Source organism: Lycorma delicatula, chromosome 5 (assembly GCF_047948215.1).
Source record: "Lycorma delicatula isolate Av1 chromosome 5, ASM4794821v1, whole genome shotgun sequence".
NCBI classification, from domain to species: Eukaryota; Metazoa; Arthropoda; class Insecta; order Hemiptera; family Fulgoridae; genus Lycorma; species Lycorma delicatula.
In genome coordinates this window covers 178,276,451-178,301,519 of record NC_134459.1, presented here as the reverse complement: position 1 = coordinate 178,301,519, position 25,069 = coordinate 178,276,451, and the positions used below count along the sequence as shown (strand labels likewise).

The 25,069-nt window shown below is 31.8% G+C and overlaps 1 protein-coding gene across 2 annotated transcripts in view; it reads left to right on the top strand.

The window, feature by feature from the left end:
- puf (ubiquitinyl hydrolase 1 puf) overlaps positions 1–25,069 on the top strand; it is a 405,361-nt gene that overhangs the window by 224,363 nt on the left and 155,929 nt on the right. For both annotated transcript variants that reach the window (XM_075367624.1, XM_075367623.1), the window contains exons 29-32: positions 3,668–3,836; positions 11,817–12,046; positions 23,097–23,300; positions 24,632–24,804. In XM_075367624.1, the coding sequence (XP_075223739.1) occupies positions 3,668–3,836; positions 11,817–12,046; positions 23,097–23,300; positions 24,632–24,804 (776 nt within the window). The remainder of the gene's footprint in view (positions 1–3,667; positions 3,837–11,816; positions 12,047–23,096; positions 23,301–24,631; positions 24,805–25,069) is intronic.

Below are 25,069 nucleotides of genomic sequence, written 5' to 3'. Positions count from 1 at the left end.
AAGCAGCGATGAAGAATCAGGCAGTACTGAAGAAGACAAAAATGATTTTGATTTTAAATTATCTTCCAATAAGTTACTTCTTATATTACAATGTGAATTAAATGACTTTGTTAGGGATTTAAATTTATAAAAAAATCAAGCTGAACTGTTACGATCAAGACTGCAAGGTTGGAATTTACTTTAAAAAAATACAAAAATTTCAGGCTTTCAAAGCCAACAAAAAGAACTTTCTCAGTACTTCATTGATGAAAATAATTTGGTTTATTACACAAATATTGATGAGCTTATGTTGTCCCACTTCGGACAAGTTCATAAACTTGAGGACTGGGTGCCTTTTCATAGATTCATCCAAGTATAGTTTAAAAGTGATTCTACTACACAACGGTAACAAATATCCTTTGATACCAATTGCCTATGGTATTAATTTGAAAGGGACATACGATGTGATGAGAGACATTCTTGAAGAAATAAATTTTAAAAAACATAGCTGGAACATACGTGGTGATTGGAAAGTTATAGCTACTTTGTTATAGTTAGGCTGTGCTAAGTACATGTGTTTCCTTTAATTTGGGATGTGCCTGAGGTTATTTATAAAAAAAAAGTATCAGCAAAATCATTCTAACACAGGTTTGGTCATGCAAAATTATAAATTTTATAGATTTTAACTATATTTTCCCTTAATTATTTTTGTGTCTTAGTTTATTTAAAACTAAGGGTGATAGAAAAATTGTATTTACAGATCTGTAATGTACACAAAAAAAGGAATTTTATAAATGGTATCGCACTTAGAAAAACTTCAAAAACTTTTTTTTGTGTATCAGTGCTATTTTTTGAGTATACAAAATGACTCAAAAATTATTTTACATATCCTTGAATCATCTCAATGAGATGTAACTTTAAAAAGATATACAGGAGTGAAACATTTTTTTTTGTTATTTTATTCAAAGTCTAATTTTTTAAGTGGAGGTTTTCTGAAATGTTATCATAATGTCCATTATTTCTTCCAATAAGGTGCAAGATTAGACAAACACACTATTGACCTTGTTAACACTTTAAATAGGACCTCTTTGAATAGAGTTTAATTTAATTTCAAGATATAATAGTAGAATTTTCAACTCAAATTCACGTATTTTGAACATAGTACAGGGTATTCATCTTAAAAGCCGCCTCGTCACTTAATTTAGTCTATAAATATTAGTTTATTGGCAAACAATTACATCATAATTTACAGGTGTTGAAAATGATGTTCGTCTACTTCTGTACACTTGTCAGCATGTTTGACCATGTGCCTGGCTACTCATGTTAGCTGCTGCACTCTGTTTATTTCCTGGATGGCATTGGTAATTGGTTGTGTTCAATTCCTGCAGGGTGTGTGGATTGCTCCTATAAACAATTTCTTTTAAATAACCCCCACAGAAAGAAGTCTGGACTAGTCAGATCAGGAATCTTGGTAGCCACAATCCTATAAAATGGTACACGATGATGCATTTGGTGTAGATAACATTTCAACAATTCTCCTCACTGTAGTGTTGGTTGAACCTACTGAAATGTTCTTTTCCTGGCTTAGTGATTGTAAAAATTTTTGAGATCTTGTAACTATTGCTTTAATGTCCTGTATGACCTGCATCGTTGAAACTCTGTTTGGGCACATTTCTGGTCTAACACAAATCTGTTTCACAAAATTTTTAACGGATTCCTGAATAACGATTTTCATTGGTGCTTCCTGTTCAAATTTTTCCCTGAACCTTTGCCGACACACAACATGAGATTTCATTTCTAAATGAATTTCCATCATGAACACACGTTCAACAATTAACTGCATTTTGACTAACTACAACACAAGTTTACGCAACCTTGTTCAAAAGCCATTGTTCAACGTAAACTGGCAATACTCAAATGTGCAGGTAAATAAACAGTCCTCCCCTATTCCCCCTCCTGTTGTACCAACACCTATATTATTTTACTAATCTCACACTAATATATGCATTTTATTAAAACTATGCATTTAGTATAAGCTAGTGAGTGATGGGGGTCTCTTAAATGTATGAATACAGTACCGTGAATGTAGTTTATGTATCTTTTGTCTTTGGTAATTGGATAATTTGAAGAGTTAGAAAAAATATGTTTATGTTTTCATTCATAAGCTATTCTAGTTTCTTTAGTTTTCAAGTCTCCAAGTATTGGTAATTATTGAAATTCAAATGCACGTGATAAAAAATATACGATGAATGAATTTATTACTTAGCTTAGACCATTCTAATAATTACTAAAGTATTGTTGTTGAAAATTAGCCGATAGATTTTGTGTTGTTTTTTATTAGATGTTGATAGGAGTTAGAGTTTATCAAGATAAAACAAATTAATAAATTGACATTGATATATCTATTCTTGTGTATACTGATATTTCCATTTAAAAACTCATGCTGTGGTCAACAATAGAATATTTTATGAAGTTTCAATAAACTCCATAAACATTTTGATATTAGAGGAGAATATTCTATTATGGAATGAAAAAGACACCGAACTCATCAATATTTGAAAAATATACTATCAATTCGTGAAAAGCAATCGACAATTATAAACATATTACCAGCGTGAATGCTACAAATTAAAGAGTTCCACTCCCTGGTTAAAAAAATCCATTGAATCCAATTATATCTTATTGAAATTTCATTGAATTAGACAATGTTCTAAGTATATCCTACTCATTGATTTTTCAATAACATGACTGGATTCAACAGGTGTCTTCAATGGGCAACTGATTAAATCCAACCGAATCTTATTCAAATTAGATAAAGGTCTAGCCAGATCCCATTGAAATGAAATCAATTGGATTTTTTTAAGCAGGACTGCAATTTTCAGATATGTATCTAACAATTTGCGCAATGAATAACTGAAAACTCATGCCGGTAACATATTATGGGTATGCAAGTACTCAAAGTTTTCGAGTAATTTTTGAGTCGAGTTGAGTATTTTAGAATAGAGTATAGACGAGTATTTAAAAATATTTTTATTGAGAAATATTTTAAGGCTTTTTTATATTCTCCATCACCCAGTTATTTTTGTGAATAAGATTAAAATACTTCTATTGCAAAATATTTATTTCATATTACATTGAGATTAATTTTGTATTGATGGTATTGGAAAATATCACCAGTTTTTGAATTCCCTAGTTGAAAAATCATAATTATGAGCTATTTTGAACATTGTTTGGAAAAAAATTATTGTTAGACGTCATCTAAATCATGATTATTTTAGAGTTGGGGAAAATTCTGAAAATAGTCGTGAAAGTCAGGGCAAATCACTTTCATAATTTTGGAGGAACCTATATTTTTATTTTTTCCTTCAAATTCTTTGTGCTTTTTTAAAAATGTGGTGGATTTTTAATTAAACTGGGAATTTTAGCAGAATTTTTGTTGAAAATTAAAGTGAAAAAGTTATACTTCAGACCCACAATGACAGTTGTGTCACTTGTGGCCTGGGGTACTGAATGTATTACGTGTTTTGGTTGTGAAATAAATATAAAACCATTCTTGCCAGTCTTTTCAGAAAAGTTAAATAAATAATTTTTAATGACTGTTATTATTATTATTATTAGCATTATTATTTGTTTTAATAAGCGTTAATCATGATGTAATGATTCATAAAGTTATATACTTTTTAAACAGGTTTTTGACTTTTTATTTGCGTTACCGGATCCATCAAATAGGCATTTCCCGAAGTGCAAATCACAAACTGCCAGATCATCAGCATATGATTTGTTGGTTGAACTAGTTAAAGGTTCACAGGATAATTATAAACATCTTCATAGTAAACTACTTAATCAACATAAGCCTGGTAAGTTAAATTATATTATTCTTGACTTTAAATCACTATGATTTTAATCACTCATTTTAGTCTCGTGTGATAAAAACAAGTCCTTATTCACCATTGTTATTATTTTCCATTAATTTTTGTAATTGTCTTTTGTTGTCGATGCTGATTTAAATTATATTTTCTTGTAAACAACATTTTCAAGTTCTTAAGTGTAAACTTTTTCATCAGAGCTGCTAACAGAGTAATGTTGTTTTGCTTCAGAAACATGTTAAAATTTACATGTGCCAGTGAGTGATTTTTTTTTAATTCTAAAATGATAAAACAGTGACCACAGTTTAACCTGGAAAGGGTGGATCAATGAGATATTAGAGTATATTATTAAAAATATGATTCAAATAAGGCTTCTGATGAAGAAATATGGAAGGATAGATGATGTTGAATTAATGTCCATTGTTGGAAAGACAAAACAGCATGTCTTAATTTTATATTTTACCACCTTTTATATTTTTATTCTCTTGTTTTTCATATTATGAATTCTTACATTTGTTTACTCATTTCCTGGTGATTCCTACTTTACACTTCCTTAGCTGTCTGATTTTTCTGAAATCCCAGTTAATATACTTGAAAAGATTGCAATTTAATTTAACTCTCCATAGTATTTGGTGTGAATGGTCTTAGACCTAAATGTTAATTTCATAAAACTTACCAATGTTACACCACAATTGTGGATATAGGTGTTGTTAAATGATACTTATGTAATCTTACACTCTTGTTTGTGTTATTATGGTGTGCTTATCTACTAGTAGATGCAAGAGGTCGATAGTTAAACTGTATTTTTTACGTGCTACTGTTCAATACATATTTTTTGTTTTGTTTTTCACTAATATGATATGAATATTAGAAAAAAATTATTTCTTTAATTTATAGTTTATTGCATTATTTATTATATTATTAGAGTTTGATGCCATAAATAGTTTATTGTTCTGATTATCTTTTTTTAAATTATTGTTACGTTTTCACCCCCTCTTGTCATCGGGTGCTGAAACCTAGTGGTGGCTAGGGTGCCCACAGCAAACTATTGTCACGCCACTCTACGTCACTAGCTGCTCCCTCGAGCACAGTATGTAGCGTCTTATACCAGTCTACACTCATACCTGACCCAAGGTGGTCATGTCCAGATGGACTCTCTCAATTCTTGTTCGGATGAACATTACTTTAAGTTTTATTTAGTTTATGTTTGCTATCTTTAAAGATAAGTTATAAGTTACAAGTGTTATGTTACAAAATTATTTTAAACCGCCAAGACGGCATACAATTAAACAATCCTTCAGTAATCAACAAGGTGTTGTCTTCATTCATCACCTATGAACATATACAGTGCACCCTCGCTCTAAAATCTACCGCATCGCTGTTGAACAACGACATCCCGACGATGCCGCAACAGTTATCAATGCAGTTTATTAAAATAAACTGATTAGCATGTCGTACAGTACAGTCAAACTCACAAATGCTGACTGATTACTTTGTTTTGAAATTTATAATGATGTCCAGTCACATAGTTTTTGTAGTCTTTTTGGAGTTTAGCTATTGTATCTTGTTCATGATCTTTTTATTTTAAAAAACTCTTAGCGACTCATATTTCCTGCCTAGACTAAGTTTAGTTTACTCGTTCATTCAGTTTGTTTTATTCAATTTTTAATTATTTTATTTAGCTAATACTGATATCTTTTCGATCATTGATCGCTTCTGAACTTTTGTACTTTAACCTCTTCTTAAGAAGTAAATAATAATTACTTTTATTTTGACTAATGTGGCTGATTATAAAAATTAAAGGTTTTTTCTTGTGTCAGTTGTATTTAAATAAATATGTAAATAGTTGTAATGTAGTTGAGTAGAGTTTAATTTGTAAACTCAGTATAATTTCTTCAGAGTACACGTACAAGGTTTTTTAAAACCTGTTATTTTTCAAACAAAATATAAACTCTGAAATGTGTTGAATCTGTTCTTAATTGTTTGTTTTGGTTGAAATGTCACACTTAATTATTAGAAATATAAAAAGATTAAAAAGTTAAATATAAAATATGAATACTTTCGGTAATATTGAGTACAAACAAAGATGATGATGGTTAATGACGTTGACTATATCTGATGTTGTAGTCTGCAAATATAGAAAGAATGAACTTATCAACATGATTATTTAAATTTACCAAAATAATAACACTGGTCAACATAAAATTTGGAACTAAAAAGGAAGTAGGTGTTCTATATAGTTCTTTTTGTGCTGAAACTGAATATGTATTCCTAAACAACCTAATGTTTAATGTTCTTAAGTTACAACCTCTTAGTTATTTGTTCCATCATTCATGGAACAAACGGTACAAAAAAGTTAGTACATCTGTATGTTTGCTTATTCATATCTGATTTATATTGTGGTGCATGATGCTGTAGACCTATATTTGATACATAACAGTCAGACACGTAGTTATAAAGCCAGACACGTACGGACATGTCAGCGAGTCAAATAATGAGTAATTCAATGTAATGAAATTTTCGTCAGTTTGAGTTCAGCTCTTGTTATGACTTGCTGTGTTCATTAGTTGTGGTAATGGTTTTATCATATACATATTATAAAGATTGTTTCATAAGTGATGCTGTATATTTAGTGAAAGATTTTTATGACAGAACAACTTTTGGTATTATTTTATTGAACATCAAGATTTGTTAAGTTGTGTGTGTGATTTGTTAAGTTTCACACTGTGTTTTATTGCACTTCATGGTGAAACAATTTTATGAAGTATTTTAAGTAATTAAGTATTTTTAAATTAAAACTTAATTATTTTTATAGTTAAGTAAGTATTTCTGTAGTATTCAGTTTACTTTCATTCATTAAAAAATTTTGATTTTTACAATGAATAAAAATTGGGCTTATAAAAATTCTCCAAATATTTTTTGTTATGTTTTCTGGAAAATTCACCACGAAAAGTCATGAAAATCAGTATCAAATCTGCTGAAAACTGTTTACAAACATTATTTTGAATGTCCTTTGGGAGACCAAGATAAATCTTGGGCTCCACATGTAGCATGCATAAAGTGGTATATTTAACACTAATGCAGTGGTTAAAAGGAAAAAAGAGCATTTGTCTTTTGGTGTACCTATGATTTGGCAAGAGCCTACTAACCATTATAGTGACTGCTATTTTTGCTTAACAAATGTTACTGGTTTCAATTCAAACAATAAAAGCAGTATTGTATACTCAACTGTTTGTTCAGTTATGAGACCAATACTTCATGGTATTGATTTACTGATCTGATCGCTCCAACTTCTTGGAAAGAAATTTCTGATTCCCCAGAAGGCTCAACTGATGAATTCTCAACTTCAATAGATATTAATTACATTCCAGAAGAATCAAATACTGAACCTCACCTCATCATACAAGCAGAACTGAGCGACCTAATTCATGGCTTGTATTTGTCAAAACAGCATGCAGAACTCGTAGGTTGACATCCTACAAAATGGATGTTGTTAAACAAGGATACAAAAATTTCAGTGATGGAAATCAGAATTAAAATTTACTGAAATACTTTAGAAGAGATGGTTTAATTTGTTCCTGCCGTGATGAACCGGACATTGAATATGTTATTCACGATCTGGGTTCACTTTTAGACTCATCAAAAAGAAGTTTAAAGGGAGTATTGTTGCATAACTCAAATAAGTTTTCTTCTATACCTGTAGCACATGCTATAGGATTGAAAGAAACATATGAAAGTATGTCAAAAATTTAAAAAGTTAATAAGTATGATGAACACTCATGACAAATCATCACTGACCAGAAAGCGATAGGGCTTCTTCTTGGTCTCCAGAGTGGCTTTATAAAATATATGTGTTTGCGAGTTGTTGGGCTATAGATAAGCATTATGCAGTTAAAGACTAGCCAGAAAGAAATCAGTTTACCCCAGGAAAGGAAAATGTAAAATATTCCCTTTCTAAAAGCAGATGTATTATTTTACCACTACCTCTACACATAAAACTAGACCTGATTAAGGATTTTATAAAACCATTAGATAAGATGGAGACAGCTTTAAATAGCTGAGGGTTTTTCACAATTAAGTAAAGCCAAATTATAAGAGGGAATATTCATCGGGCTACAAATAAGAAAATTAATTCGTGAAAGTATATTTGACAGCAAACTGAATCCTAAAGAACTAAGAGCATGGAAGTCATTCAAAGATGTTACCGGTTTTCTTGAAAACAAAAACTTGACAACAACGATCAGCTTATAAATGAACTCTTAGTGAACTACAAAAATTTAGGATGCAGAATGTAATTGAAAATTTATTTTTTACATTCTCATTTGGACTTTTTCCCTTTGAATTCGGGTGACAAACAAGGAGAAAAGTTCCACAAAGATGTATTGCAGATGGATCAATGTTATCAAGGCAGATGGGATGAATGTATGATGAGTGATTACTGCCGGATGATAAAAAGAGAAGACTTTACTGAACACAAAAGGAAAGTAAGAAAAAATAAATTAAGATAAACGTAAATGGCTGCAAAATAAAGATAGGAATTTTAATTGTAATTATTATTATTTTTGTATTCTGTTATTTAAGAAGTTTCTCAATAATTTAGTGTCATAACTAAAAATCTGAGGGTGATGATGAAAAACTGATTTCATTTTAAAATTCAGCATAAAAAGTGCGTACAATTCTAATTCACCTACTTTTATCTCTGTTTAAAGTTTTTTTTTTTTGTTCACCTGTGTAATTAATTAATCATTAATAGCAGAACTGTGTAAATAAAAAATCTTAAAAACTATTAAAAGTACATTAAAAACTTGTGATGTCTCTGCACAAGTAATGCAAAATATGGAGCGCTAGCACTTGGCTGAATCAGTTTTTAGTCCATATTTTTTTAAATTATCTAAGTCTTTTTTTATAATTTTGACATGTACTATTTCCATGCCAGTTCTTGAGCTGTTTGAGGAATGTGTGACATCATGTTTTTTATACTACAGGAGATTGAAACCCTCTGGTTATGCTCATATTATGTAATCATGTTACCTAAACTTAGTCGTCTTTGTCTTAACTATTTCATTTGTTTCTAACAATTTTTAAAATTATTTAGCTCTAAGAATAGAACAAGTAAAATTTTAAAGTTTTGATACTTTAAATTTATAGACGATCTATTACACTCAAAAAATGTGAACTTAAAATTATTTGTCTGTTATCTATCAACAATTTATTTATTATTTACATTTTACAATCTTTTTTTCTTACATTAATAAGTTTATGAATTTTGGAAAGTTAAATATTCATGGCATTTACAATTAATATGCAATTGTGCAAGAACAGAGACTTTAAATATCTAAAAGAAGACTGATCACATTGTCTTTCTTATGTTAATTAAGTGATTGGACGAACTCCAAGACTGTTCTGGAATAATCCTCTTTATCGTGGTCATCACTACTGTCATTTTGTTAATTGTGACTTTTGTCATTGCTATTTACCGATTCAATGATAATACTATCAGTAATGTCCGATGTTATTTCTTTTTTATACCAGTCTCTGTGTCTTCATTCTGTGCTTTTATTGCAGAATTTTCTTAATCGATCCAGTCAACACTTGTTAACGATTCAAGTCATTTCATTAACTTGCACGACTTGCTGAAGTGGTACTTGAATGTGATTATGCAAGAGATTTGTCACAACAAATTTATGTTCTTATCTTGACCTATATGTTTTGTTCTTACCTGTATTAATTCATTGCATTTAGAACAGTAGCAGTCAAGTAGTCGTATGGCCAAAAGCTTTTATAATGAAATCGATTTCAAACATCTTCTCTTTTGCTTAATGTGCTTCTATGAGCTTGTACTACTCCTGTTTACACATTCCTTCATGTGACACTTTTTCTCAGAAACCACTTTCTTATTTCTTCTTTTACCATGTATTCAGAAGACATCTGTCAGTTTGTATACATCGATAAGGAGCATTGTCAAGCGCAATAATTGAAACTGGGCAAATTTTTTGCAGGTTTTTCTCGTCTATTTTTAAAAAAATTGATGCCATTCATTTGGATGTGCTTGGGACCTGGTATGGATCCAATTCTGCTTCCAGCATGCAGTAGTATCAATCTGCTCGGTTTACATAAACCCTACAATCATCATTTTGCCAGCCTTTATCATTATTAAGTCTCTTACCTACCCGTGTTTTGTTTAAGTACATTATTTTTCTATTTTCTTTACAAAACTGCTTTATCTTTACGAGGTACCTATGCCGCCACATAACAGTCTCACTTGTTTCAAGTAGTATGTTTCTTTTATTTTAGAAATTGTTTGCTTTAAACCCCATTTCCTTAATTAATCTTATCTTTCATATTAGTTAAAAGTTTTTTCCATAATAGGGATCTTGTTTTGGGCTGTTTAAAAAAACTGAATTTCCTTCAAATTACACATCTATCAAACTCATCTAAATTTATTATAGTATGCTGTAGCTTGTTTTTCTATTTTTTCTGGAGTATTTGAATGTTGTTTGTCACAAATCTCTGAACACTTTTCTCTGCAGATCCTCTTAACTATTAATATAGAAATGCTGGAATAATGTACTGCCCTCTCTGTAGCAATTTTACAGTATATAAATGTGTTCCTTTACTCAATTCTTCAACTTTTTAATAATTGATGCGATCATTTCATGTCTTACAGAATGAATTTTTTTTAAATATTTTTTTTGAAAAGGCATTTTAGATTAAAATAAGAGTCAGACAAACAATAATTAAGTTTAAACAATAATAATAATGAGTAGTATACAGAACAAAATACAGGTTAATACACTAAAATTCACTTTAAGTAAGAGCTGTATTTAATGGCTGGCCACAAACATGTATAAACAAATTTTAATGTTTTTAAAATTAAATATTTAATTATTTTAATTAATCATTTGACTACATATATTATGTCATGTATGGACTAAAATTATGTTAAATATTTTATTAATGTTTTAATGTGTAATCAAATTTCAATTTTAATCAACTGATGATGAGGAAATTCCTCGAAAGCGCTTTTGATTTATAAAAAAGAAGAAAATTATTATTATTATAAAATAATAAGAAAAGATAAGAGATCTTATTGATTCTGTACTTTGGTGAATTGTGCTGAATTTTCTTTATGCTTTTGAGATATATATTTATTATGTTATTATTTTGAAAGATACATATTATTAATTAGCTTAACAAAATCAATTCTTTTGTTATTGTGTTTGTCATATTCCCCTCTGTACTAATTATGTCAAAGACAAAAGTATAAAACAGTTTACCACCAAGAATACAGAATTAAATAATGTTTATTACCTTATCCTTATTGTTATTTCATAAAAGCGCTTTTGAGGGTTTCCCTCATCATCAAAATTCACACATTAAACTTTTTATAACATTAAAATTGTAAACATTCTGTACTCTAGAGTACAGTACTGTATGTGTGGCTGGCCACATAAATATTTTTTTAATTATTTTAATTTCTATGACTATATATTTTTATGTCTACAATTTTAACATTTTAATTTTAATGTGTGATTTTTTTTAAAAAGAAAAAGTCTTATTAACTGATGATGAGGGAAACCCTCGCCCTTTTATGAAATAACAATAAGCATAAGGTAAGAAGCATTATTGAATTCTGTACTCTTGGTGGTAAACTGTTTTATACTTTTGTCTTTGATATATGTATATCTACATATATTCATCAAAAAGTAATAATTTAGTGCAATAATGAAAAAAATGTAATTATATACAACAAATGTTAATCCATGAATCAATACATCACCGTGCATTTAATAGCTACAAATGCTAAAGTAGGTACATAATAAAAAAATATTGCTTTATTGCTCATGTCAATAATTAATTAAGATTAATAATTTTGTGTGTGTGCGTGCGTGTACATGCGTACATTTATATTTTTACTATTACTACAGTAATACGAGAAAAGTAGAGTTAATCTTAAGAATTGTTTTTAAGGCCCACGCTCTCCATACCCATGGGATTACTGGCCGCATGAGGACGGCAGAGCAGCTTGCGGTTATGTTGGTTTGACTAATCTTGGGGCGACCTGTTACATGGCATCTTGTATGCAGCATCTTTATATGATGCCACAGGCTCGTCTTGAAATACTAAGAGCTAAATGTGACTCGACTAGCAAACATCAAGCTACATTACATGAACTTCAGCGAATGTTTGCTTATCTTCTGGTATGTTACAATGTTTTTGCCTTTGTATTTATTTTATATATATTTATTTCTTTTTGTGTTTTCATTGCCTTTGTGTACCGTGCTTCTCTAGTTCTTTATGTATTCATCAAGAATCAATACTGCACTTTTAATTACTAGATATTATTTACGTTAAGTTAATTATATCTTTTGGGTAATGAGTTTCTTTATTTAATTTTATAATGTACCCAGTATATTTTAGTGTGATAGACTGGGCCTGATATTTAAAATGAAATTTACAGTTTCATGTTAATAAATGTTAAGGAACATATCATTAGCTCTTAGAGCTCCTAGTCGGGTTGAATTGATTTTAACATTAGTAAATTGTTATAATTAATATTAAATATTTCTTATTTTAATATTGTACAATATTGATAAACATTTTAAAATGTTACTTTGTATTATTAATTTGGATAGGTTATTGAAAAGAAAGTGGGAAACTAATTAAATCAGAATTCATTTAAATATTTGAAGTCAAATGCTTGACACTCATTCTTGAGTGAGTTGCCTCAAGAAAATAGTTGTTATTTTTGTAAATTGCATAAAAAAATTTCACTTCATATATACATTTGGAGAAAGCGTTTAACAACATAGAATTGTATAAAATGTTTTCAATCTTTAAAAATTTAGACTGAAATATAGTGAATTATTTTTTATACTTTTAAGAATCACAAGAAGCAGTTATAAGAATAGGAGATGAAGAAAAGCAAATTCTGTTTCAGAAACAGTGACACGAGGATATGTTTTGTCATAACTTTTCAATTTTTGGATAGATGCAATTGGTAAATAAATTTGGGAACGGTTTAATTAAACATCCACGGAGAATAAAAATGTTAAGCTCCGCTAACTAATCTTTTGTTAAAGAGTAATTTTCAGCCATTTTTAGTTATTTTTAGCCCAAGATGAGTAAACACTGAGTTGCTAGAGAAATTTATTTTGGAAATAAACGACTGCGCAAGTCTATTTGTTCAGTTAGTGAGATGCGACTGAGGGAAGAGTGATGAAATCAAATTTAAGTAGGTAAAGACAATATTGGGTGATTCAAAAAGGACGTAAATTTAAAAGCATATAAAAATTTATTTACGTAACTGGTCGGTGAAGTTTCATTTCATAGCAAAACACCAAGTTTTTTCTCACGTAGTTCATTATTACCCTGAATTCGGCTACCAGCACTGTCACTAATGTTGTTAAAAATGGATATATTTACTGGTGCAGAACATATTTCCTCTATGCTTTGGTTTCATGATTTGTGGTCAGCAACTGCAGTTCAATGTATTTTTCGTAGAGTATGGTAGATAGCCTCCTAGTAGACATACAGTTATTTTTGGTACCAAACCTTTGCTGAGATAGTTGTTCTGTTAAACATAAAAAATTATCAGGACACCCGCACGTCCCTGATGCTGCTGTAAATAACTCTGAGAAAGCTTTGTACATATTCCAAAGAAATCAACTCAATGTGCATCACATGAGACTGACATTCCACAGATGACTGGTGCGTATTATGTTAATGATTACTCTTGAAGCCATATATAAACTAACTACGGTTCAGCACATGCAGATGATGACAAAGCTGCTTGGCTGCAGTTTTGTGTGGAAATGATGGATAAAGTTGCAGACAACGATATATTTTTAGAGAATGTAATTTTTAGTGATGAGTCAACGTTTCACATCAGCGGCAAGGTGAACACCTTTAACTGCCAAATACAGGGTAGTGAAGTAGATTGACACAAGAAAGGAGGGCAGGGCTTACATGCAAAAAAAATCTGCTAGTATTAAATATTGATCTACGAATTAGAAAGAGAATCTTGGAAGTAGTTCCGTTACACTATGTAATGGAACAAGGACAATATGTAATAGATGAAAGTAACATAATGTGATATTATAGGAGGATGTTAAAATTAGATGAGTCAGTAAAATCTGAAAGGAGGTCTAAAGCGTAGCTTGGTAGATTTGTTTTAAGGCGTCCCAGATTTATTTAATTTGAAAGAGATGTGTAGAAGGTAAAAACTATGAGGAGGTGTAGAAACTTTGCAACAACTTTACAAAAAGAAATACTTACCGTTTCAACCTCATCACACTTACATACTTCATATATAAATTTACTACATTTTAGTATTGTAATAAGCCACTATAGTAAATGTAATCCTTTTAAATGCTCCAAATATATATTTCATTTAAACATGTTTTAAATTTATAAGGGTAAAAATGATTTCCTAGACTGTGTTGAAATATTTAGAATTAGGCTATTATTTACTCTGTCTTACAGCGTAGTTGATTTACTTGTGTAAACCAAAAGAAAACTTAAAAATCTTATTCTAAATCATACAAAGTGCACCAGAAGCAGCTACTGTTGGTCATGGCTTCCTAGAGAGCTGATATTTATGTCATTGCTTACTGGAGTTGAAAGCATTTTCTGTCCACCATATTACATGAACTCTCAGTCAGTATGGAACGCTATTTGAATAAACATAGCACATTTACAATTGACATGTTTTTCCAAGCGTGCTGATAGCATCGTAAGAATGTAAACAGTTTACATTAATTATGTGTAGTTCTAATTCTTCATGCTAAATTCACATAGAGTTGTGGCTACAACTTTATGCAAATTCTTACAATAATAATAAATAATTGGTAATGCTAAGTTGGGTTTTTTTTTTTACTATTTGAATGTATATGAAAATTACTATTTTAGATTGAATATGTTTAAAAACGCTTATTTTAAATGCATTTCAAATTTATTTGAAATATATTAAATATTATGCTGCACTCGCTGTTATGTATTTTTGAAATATACAATTTAAAGTATGTTTTAATTCTGTCTTGCTTATATGTTTAACTTTATTATGTCAAATTTAGTATCTTTTATGCTCAACCAATATTTATTCCTTACTTACTTTTCCCTATATCATTATTGAAATTCTTACTGGAATTCTTTGATCCTCTAAAACATACATAAATATTTTTTAACCAAATTTTGTTGTAATTTCCTTTCCTTGTTTTTAGTCAATTTTTCAATAAAAATATCGTTACATCATTTGGTAAACTGTTTAAAATAGCATTTAATTGGTATTTACAATAGCAATTCTTGGTATTTCACAATATTATATGTATCAGTTTTGATATTAGTCTTAATTTATTTTACATCATCTTTATTATTCTCCTGGCCTTTTTTTTATTAGGTATATTTTCCAATTAAAGTTTTTCTGACAGCAGATTTAGTTATAGATCATTTATGGCCATGGTTGTAGAATTTTTTAAATTTTATTAGTACACTTCACTAAAGTGGGTTTTTTTTTTTTATTTGGTTACACCAGTACATTTAAAACCTGAGGAATTTTAAATGAAAAATATACTTTTAATGAAATATATTTTAAATATTTGTCAATCTCAGCCAAGGAATAGAACAGTAATAATTAAAAAAAAAATATATATATATACATATATATATTAATTTTAATTAATATTCGCATGCAGTTTTTTTTTTCTATATATTTTGATAAATTTTTTTTACGTTTACCCATATTTTGTGAAATGAGTTTGCTTTTTACTATTGCTTAAAAATGTTAAAAAATACTAAGTAGTAATGTGTCTTTTATATAAAGAGTTTTTAATAGGTTAAATTTCTTTATATTGTAAATTTAGCCCTTTTTGTTTTTGATTGAAACACTGTCTTCTGATGTTGAAAACATATTTTGTTTCTTTTTTATGCCACCTAATGGTTTGTTGTTTGTAGTTTTCACATCGCTAAACTGAAGAATACATAAACCACATATAGTAACATACAACTAAATCTGATTTTAATTATTTACAATAAGCTTGAAAATGCTACTTTACAAAGGTTGTTCAGCATCACAACTGTCATACGGAAGACACCCACCTTGTGGTGATTCTAGTTGCCACATCACTCCCTCTGTTCCTACCCTTGATGGGCTTTACCAAAGGTCGTCTTATTACATATAATAAGCCCCTCTAACCGAACATATATTACAGTCATCAGTCTGAGCTCAGTTGGAATGCCACTGATGTAAATGCCTTAGTAGCCATTTACAACAATGATTAATTTCTCAGCCTTTACCTTTGCTGCAGGCTGCTTTCAGACAGCTTCTTTCTTCTGTCCTACTTTATTGCTTTCAGAACTAAGCTAACTGAGTTCACAGAAGCAGGAACCCTGCGTCTATTATTAATACTTTAATTAACAAGCTTGAAATGACTGTAAATGTCATAACTTTCATGTAAACGAGACTAATATCAGTTCAAAATTCATACTACTGGAATATTGTTGATCGCAAGAATGGTAATTTAGACTTAATTCTGCTCTTAGGTTAAATAAGTTATAATGAAATAAATTAACTTTAAAGTTTAATCGGAATTTGGTCTGGTCCGTTGGGAGCAAGGACAAACCTTCCATCTCCCATTCCAACTCCATCGCAGAGTCCCGCATGACATTTAGTTTTCCCTGGTCTGATCTGCTTACAGGGACAAGGTCAATGTCTTCATTCTCCCACTCCATAGCTCCATCACAGGGTTGCCTACAAATAATGTCAGTTCACTCTTGGTAGTGTGGATACCACGCTACTGATCACAACACTGCTTCATATTTGCTTAAACAGATTATATAACTGGAGCTTGGTGTCAAGTGCGCCTACCTTTAGCCAATATAGTGCCCATCCATCCCAACCCCTGTAGGGAAAGACATCCACCTTGTGACAATTTCAGTCGTCACACTACCCCTCCTGTTCCTAGCCCTGATGGGCTTTAACAGGAAATATAGTGCCCAGGCAGCTCCCTAGCCACCCAGGGTACTACACTAACATAATCAACCCCCTTCAGCTGATTTCACAGGGCAAGAAACCGAAGGAACAGCCACTATTAACCATTCTCTATGGGTTATCTGGAAAACCTGCTGACCCAGAAAGGAATCCATTCTCTCAAGTTCCCTACCAACTCTGATATGTTCAGCCTCGTACTGTGGGTAAGCATAAAGGACGTGGTCCTCAGTATCATTAACCCTACAGTCTGGACAAAGTCCCGACTGATCGAACCAAACCTAGCCAATTTTTCCCTATAAGCACTATGTCCTGATAAGAATTGTGTTATATACCGATCGGGGAAACCCATGTAATAGCTTGCAAGCTAGTAACATCTGGGTGGATACCATGCATATAACGACCAGTAGAAGATTCATTCCATCTAACCTGCCAAGATTGGAAATATAAAGCTGGCTATGTACCTTGACAAGGATATCAATTGGTTTTGTACTGGTGATAACAGAAACTGCCTCTCACGAACAGTCTTGTAACCTCTGACAACAGATGATGCTGAGCTTGTAATAAAATGTCCCTATAACTTTTAAACTGCATTCAATGAGTATGCATTCAATAAACTACATTTTATGTTATACGCTGCACCCATCTGGGCGCAGTGTGCAACAGTACAGCCTCACAGACACCTTTGTGAAGAATACGCATGGTTCGGAGAATCAATTCCCAATTGGGGGAGGATGACCCTATGAACATCAAAGAAAGCATCACATGCTTTCTTTGCAACAAACCGAAGGTGCTCCTTGAATTGAAGATTCTTATCAAGGATTACACTCGGGTACTTTTTAATTGTGACATAGCAAATGGGAAGGCCACCCTTCGATACTCACGCAATATGCATATTGGTTAACTGGTCTTTCAAGAACATCATAGCGGTCTTGTTAGGACAAAGACCATCATATACTGAAGATTCCACAACCATAAAACCTTACATGTTGCCCTTGACCAGCAGCAACCCATCATCCACACAAGCGATGATTTGGCTACCACTGGGTAACCTCAACCGCATTAGAGAGTCGAATTTGAAAAATCCAGCTAGCACACTGCCCCTGCAGATATCCTGTAGACAGGGTCTTTCCTACTTCCGAGCTGCCGTCACAAAGGATGACGGTTCTGTCGCTGAAATAACTTGATAGCACGGCTATTTCATTATGCATGCAACCACATGTCTATAATTGGAACAAGGCAGAGAATAAGGCACCTTAAGAATTGCATCCTCTGCCCTTGCCAGGTTGAAAACTATATTGATTGTCCATCAAAAAGCGATTAGAAGTTAGCCTACTATTAATTCAGAGGTATAAGACCTTCTCGAAAACCTTACCTATTACTGGCAAGATCATCAGAAGCCTATATGAAAAACCCACGATGGGGTCCTTGTTACCTCCCTTGAAGAGAAGTTTCAATTCACCTTGTTTCCAACAAACAGGAAAATATTCAACCTGATTTTGACTGGTTGTTGACTAGGGTTGTATATATTGTGACCAGGATTTTGTACACCCAAGTCAGTGTAATAAGAATGACACAACTTGCGAACAAGAAGTTCCACCATGAAAAAATCATATCTGGTGCTTTATTACTTGCAAGACTACAGATTATGAGGTTTCATCAGTCTCAATATCATCTGGCAGCAGATCATTCACTAGAAGATTGAGAACATGATTTTTATCTATGACACCATCCTGGGTCGAGAAACCCGACAGAGCATCTTTTTTCTTCTTATGGCCAAGTGCTCTATAAACAATACCTCTTGAGTCTTTGTTTTACTGCTCTTGTACAAAAGAGTGCCAGGAATCACGCTTAGAAAACCTAACCTTAAGGAAATACTCAGTCCTTATCTTACGATAATCTCCAATTAAGACTCCATGCCAGTCAGGGTTACCCTTGTGTTGAGCAGCTTGCCTGAGTCGACCCACAGTCAGCTTAATTAAAGTCGTTCCCGAGTCCACCAACCGGCAATTCTCTCAGACCAGTGCCTCGAAGAATAGAAAGGCAGTTTCAGTAACTTCTGAAGAAACTTTCTCTGCCAGGTTCTGTAACTGCAGATCGTTGAGACTTTGGTCCAAAACCCGAAGCTTAACTGCAAGAATATTAAAAAATTTGGACCAGTATGTTTTTCTCTGCAGAAAACACCTTTGATGAGCAGGGACGTGTCCTCTATAGACATCACGCAACCCACTCACCAGTTCAGAAACTATGATTTGGTGATTACTTACATAATCATTGACAACAGACCAATTATGAATCCTACCTGGGATATCCTTTCCTATGGTAACATCAATGTTGGTACCATGGAAAGCCCTCTGACCATCGACCATACCAGCATAAGTAGCCAACTCATCAGATGCATTGAAAATTTCAAAATTATGTTGAATCCTAATTCACCGCTGTCATCTGTGACCCCACTGTGACAAAGAAGTGATTTGGTGTTTTCATCAACCCCTGTCAGAATCAGAAGATCATTGATAAGCTGTAGAATCCTATCCCACCTTTCCAAATGTTCTTCTGTGGTGTCCCTGTACTGAAAGTACAAACTAACCACCATAAGGTGAGAACTGTTTACAACAAGCTTGACAACTATATGGTGGTGTTAGAGGCCTGTCGTATGAAGACACCATCTAAAGACTTTGTACGTAGAATCGCAGACCTACTTTCACATCCAACAAAGAGCCTATTCCAACCTCTAAAACCTGGCAGATCACACTTAAGTAATTTTATAAGTAAACTAGGTTTTTTTATAATTTACTGTGATATAATTCCAATACTAAAAAAGTAACTATTTAATTTTGTTTATTTTCAATGAATTTTTAAAAAAGAAAAAAATATTTTTTATCTCTAGTAAGTTAATATTAAGCATTTTTTAAATAAATTAATAAAAATATAACGAATAGAATTTAAAAAGAAAATTTTTACTAATCTGATTTTCTGTAAAACAATCTCCAAGAAGTTGCAAAAACGGATCTATGTTCAACAAATCTGTATGAATAAAATACAACAAAATGGTAACTACAAACTACTCAGCCAAACCAAAGAATCCTTTCTCCGTGCTAATACACAATAACAAAACCCTTATTGGTTGGTGGAAAAGAGTGGGAGAGGATAGAAGAATGCCTTACTATTGAAGCAGGTAGTGTCACATACACAGAGCAATTCTCTCTCTGTGATGCCATCGTAGCGTCATGAGCACTGAACGTGTTAGTAATGTAGATTTAAAGAAAACCTGGGTTTTTAAGGAATCACTGTAAATTAATCTAACACGCGCATAGCAAAAATTGTTAGAATGATTTATCCAATTATAAGGCATTTATATATGGCGTAAAAAAAACAGTTCATATGAAACAACAAAACAATACATGTATGTAGCAGAAGAAGTTGGAAAAAACAAAGACCAAACACACGATGGAATTCACAAGTAATCCAGAATGAAACTAATTCTCTGGTATGTTTTATTCTACAGCAAAAATAGATTGAAATGACTATGTCAATTATGATGTCAATAGTAAGCCTAATAATTAAATAATATTACTCTAGGTACAATTTATTTTTTTTAGAAGGAAAGTCCACGTATGGGTGCTGTAGTATAGTACAACATCAAGACTCTGTTGTTTGACAGTTTCTCCTAACTCAACCTGGACAATGTAGGCACTTTGGGCATTTAATTGACCGAACCTAACCATCCAAGGAATTGAATTAAATTTTTACCACATGCAGATAGCTACCACAGACCTTATTGTTGACTGAGTGCCAATGTTCCTTGCACAACCTTTTACAGTTGACACAGCTTGGAGCCTCAGCCTTCCATGGACAGTCGTCATGCTTGTGGCCTTCTTCACAACAATGTCCGCAGACTGATGTGAAGTTGCAGAATTTGGCCCTATGGCCGAAACAACAGCACTTGAAGCATCACTGTACATCTGCATATTCTTTGATGTGACAGGATACAAAATCCATATACAACCTACCCTCAGCCAGAAACTTCTTGAAAAGATCAGGTCCTACCTCAAAAAATGAAGTGATACTTCTCGGCATCATGCTTGCCAATCTTGAAGATTAGCCTACAATCCTGTTTGAATGACACCTCATTCAAGTTGGTATTCTGTTCCCGGTTGAGAGACAGAACCTCCTTATCATACAGCCATCAATCTATGTCACATACAATTACATGGGACCTATGTTTCCTTTTCGGGTTAATCTTAACTTTGAGCTTCTTTACAGTGGGAGACTCTGTGATGACTCGGACAGTCTCCTGGTTTTCAGCTGCCAAAATTAGACCTTTGCTGGTCTCCTTAATCTCATGGATTCTAAGATCCTTCCTGTTGCCATGAAGGGCAACCTGAAGGTCTTCCTTAATTTGTGTACTAGACGTAATAGATCTCTTTGCTTTTTTAATGAAGACCGTCCCAGGCTTTTTCTTCTTGCTCAGGCTTGCTTCTTGTTTTCCTCATACAACTTCAGCACAGTGCTTAGGTTGTACTGGAGCCAGGACAGGCTTCTGAACTCCTCCTTGGGCTTGGAGACCAAACTTTCACTCCTCTGCCAAAGCTGAGAGCACTTCCCTAAACTGTCACAGCCTAAGGAGGAACCTACTTCTAGGCCCTGCACTAATGCTGCAGGGGTTCTGCACAAAATTTAAAAGCTTTGCTATGTTTTCCTCAGCCACCTGTACCATAGGAACAGAACTACCAGTTCTGCCCTTGGCCTTTCTGAAATCTGCCACTAAATCCCTTTTCTCGACACAGATGGGAGTCCCTGACCCTGATCTTTAGAAGAGGTAGATGGAGAGCTATCCTCCCTCTTCCTATTCTGTCTGAAGTTACTTCTTTGTAACTTTTACAAAATCGATCATGGCAAAAATACCCTGACCTATCTAGAAAATAAGAGATGCTCGCCATCTTCTTCCTATTACTAAAGGTGGACTAGCCCACAAATGTGACAACTACCCGGAGACCGTATTATTTTCCTGTCACATTTAGCACCTCTTCACCGCTTCTGGATCGGTAATGTGAAGTTCAGAAACTAACTTGCAACCAGAAATTATGGCCCTTGTTCTTAAAAGAACACAAGCAGGACTAGGATTAACTCTTGCATGTAACGGAGGCTTGCAACCAGAAGTTGTTGCCACTGTTCGCAGTGATGAGGCAGGTGCACGAACAAATATAATGCCTTTACATGAAAAGAAGCCAATAAGGCGTAAGTTCTGTGTAAGTTGATGCTAATATGTTGTAACAGTGCTATATCAGCAAGACTCCAATACTGGTGTAAGGTACACAGTCGATTACCAATTTAAAACAGCACCCATAAAGATTCGTAACAACACAACGCTCTGTTTACATCAAGAAATTACAAACAAATGGCAATAACAGAAAAACTATTTAATTGAATAAACTGAAACTATCTGATATTCATCCTTGAATATAAATATCAGCTGTTCGAGAATAATTTTCATTATAATAACCTCTTTTATTTATTTCAAAATGTTAGTTCTGGTTGAAATTGTGCTGTGGAAGAATAGCATGCTGTGCTGTAGTAAAATTTTTATTTTCTGAATGTGTAAAACTGGCCAAAATTCAGTTACAAATATTAAAATGGTGAGGTACAAAGTGTATCAGCTGTGCAAATTTTTATAATTGGATTGAACAGTTTAATTGGGAGTACAAGTGTTAAATGATTTTCATCGTAGTAAAAGAACACTTTTTAAAATTACATTAAATTAATAATGGTCTTATTTGCAAGGACAGATGCATAAAAATTTGAGTGATGTAATTTATTATGCGAATTATTAAGAATGAACATGTTTTGTGGTGTGATTCAAAATAACAAAATTGAATTAAAATTACAAACACACACACACACTTGCATCTGTTTGCAAATTAAACAATGGTTTTTAGTGAAAAGTAATGCTTCTTTAGATCTCATAATTTATGATGATACTTGATTCATCCCTTTGAGCTGGAATCCAACATCAGAGTATAGAATGGAATTATCTGAGTTTGCCCACCATAAAAAAATTCAAAACCTACATGCCAGCCGGCAAATTAATGGTAACGGTGTTTTGGGACTATAAAGGCTCAGTTTATTGCAATTATTTGGAAGAATAATGTACAATCAAAAGTGAGTACGTAACATTAAATGAGATTTATATATTTTAACAATTTGGATTTTGTAATATGCACATGATTTTTTCCTTTTTCAAAAATAATTTTTGTTTCTTGCAGGAGAGTGAGAGAAAAGCTTATAATCCAAGAAGTTTTTGTAAAGTGTATACTATGGATCATCAGCCATTGAATACAGGTGAACAGAAGGACATGGCAGAATTTTTTATTGATTTGGTATCAAAATTAGAAGAGATGACTCCTGAATTAAAAAAATTGGTTAAAACATTATTTGGAGGTGTTATCAGTAATAATGTTGTTTCTTTGGTAAGTTTTTGTAATCGCTCATCAATGATGAAATCTTAATTTAAGTTTTAAGTCTTTTATCAGAGCAATATTGCCCGATCATAAATTTCTGTTAATTTATTTAATTTAATTATAATAATATAATTTGTTAATTGATCTGAATTTTCATTAAGTATTTTGTGAAATGAATACAAAGAGTAGACAGTATTTATTTTTTTTTTTTTTATTCTTTGGTCAGAAATAATTTTTTATCAAATTATTGCAGTATTAATTTCACTTTATTTTTTTGTTTTTTAATATCCAGACTGCTCGGTGTAAGAGTTGAAATTTAATCGAGTAAACTGAATCATTTAATCTAAGACTATTTGTCATTCATGCAAATAGTTTTCATTTTAACAATGTAGTATTAAGATAATAAAAAAGCACTGTCTGTTTCATTGATTGAAACAAATGTTACACTGTACCTTATACTTAGGTTTGCAATTTATTGATTTGACAGTTAATCATATTTCAGCAGTTTAAAATTAAAGTATTCCAATTCCATGGCTACTAATTTATTTATTTAAGTAAATAAACTAATTGTTCACCATCAGCTCTATTCATCGCAAACTTAGAAATTGAAACCAGGTATTCAAATATCTGTTGATTTCGTCACTGCTAGTAAATTTACTGTGCCCCAGTAACTTCAAAATTCCATATATAATAGTTGATTTTAAATGTTTCAAAATACTTAGATGTTGTTTGTTTTTCAAAACATTTTTCACATTCTAAATGTGATAATGATATTAATGAATAGCATCTGACCCATTTTTATGTTCATAAAGACAGATTTCAAAAAAAAAAAAAAAGCGAAAATGATAACTATTCAGCCAGTGCTTAAGTAGTTAGTTACATAAAGTATTAAACAATTAATTTCTGCTTTAACTATTTCTTTGGAAAATTACAGAAAAATTGAATAACTTGTCCAGATAGATTTTGTTACAAGAATGATTGTGTCATTTTTGGTACATTATGTAAATAAAATGAAATGACCGGTTAATTTTATCAAATGTACTTAATATTTATGAGAAAAACTATTTTTTGAAAGATATATTATGAAATTTTTTATTTTTTGTGAAAATGGTTTTTCGTTGTTTATTATTTTTGTATTTATAATATTTTTAAAACCCATATGTACATTTAATTTTATTGGAAAAAAAACTGAAAGAACTTGCTTTAAAGCGCGGTAAGTAAATTATGTGGACTATCAAATTGGTGGGTATTAGTTAAATAAAGATGTTATCCTGTCTTTCTACCGTTAAAGATATACCTCTCTGTCTGTTGCTAATGAACTTTGATGTATGGTGTGACAGGATTGTGATCATGTAAGCCGAACATTAGAAGAATTTTATACAGTTCGTTGTCAGGTAGCCGATATGAGAAATTTATATGAATCGTTAGATGAAGTCACTGTAAAAGATACATTAGAAGGCGATAATATGTATACTTGTTCGCAGTGTGGAAAGAAAGTTAGGGCAGAAAAGAGGTATGTATCATTTTTTATCACAAAATCTGTAGTGTTATTTACTATTAGATTACTTTTAATATATGTTGTCAATGATATATTTTTATAAGATAATGGAAGCAGAATAAATATTTAAACACCCCTTGTGATTATGAAGAGAGACTAGTAGTTTTGAAACAAAAACAAGTTATGAAAGTCTGAGAGTGATGTTTTAAATATGCTATCGATCATGATGGAAAAGGTACCAGTGTTAAACTGGTGAATATTATTAAATGAACCTAAATGT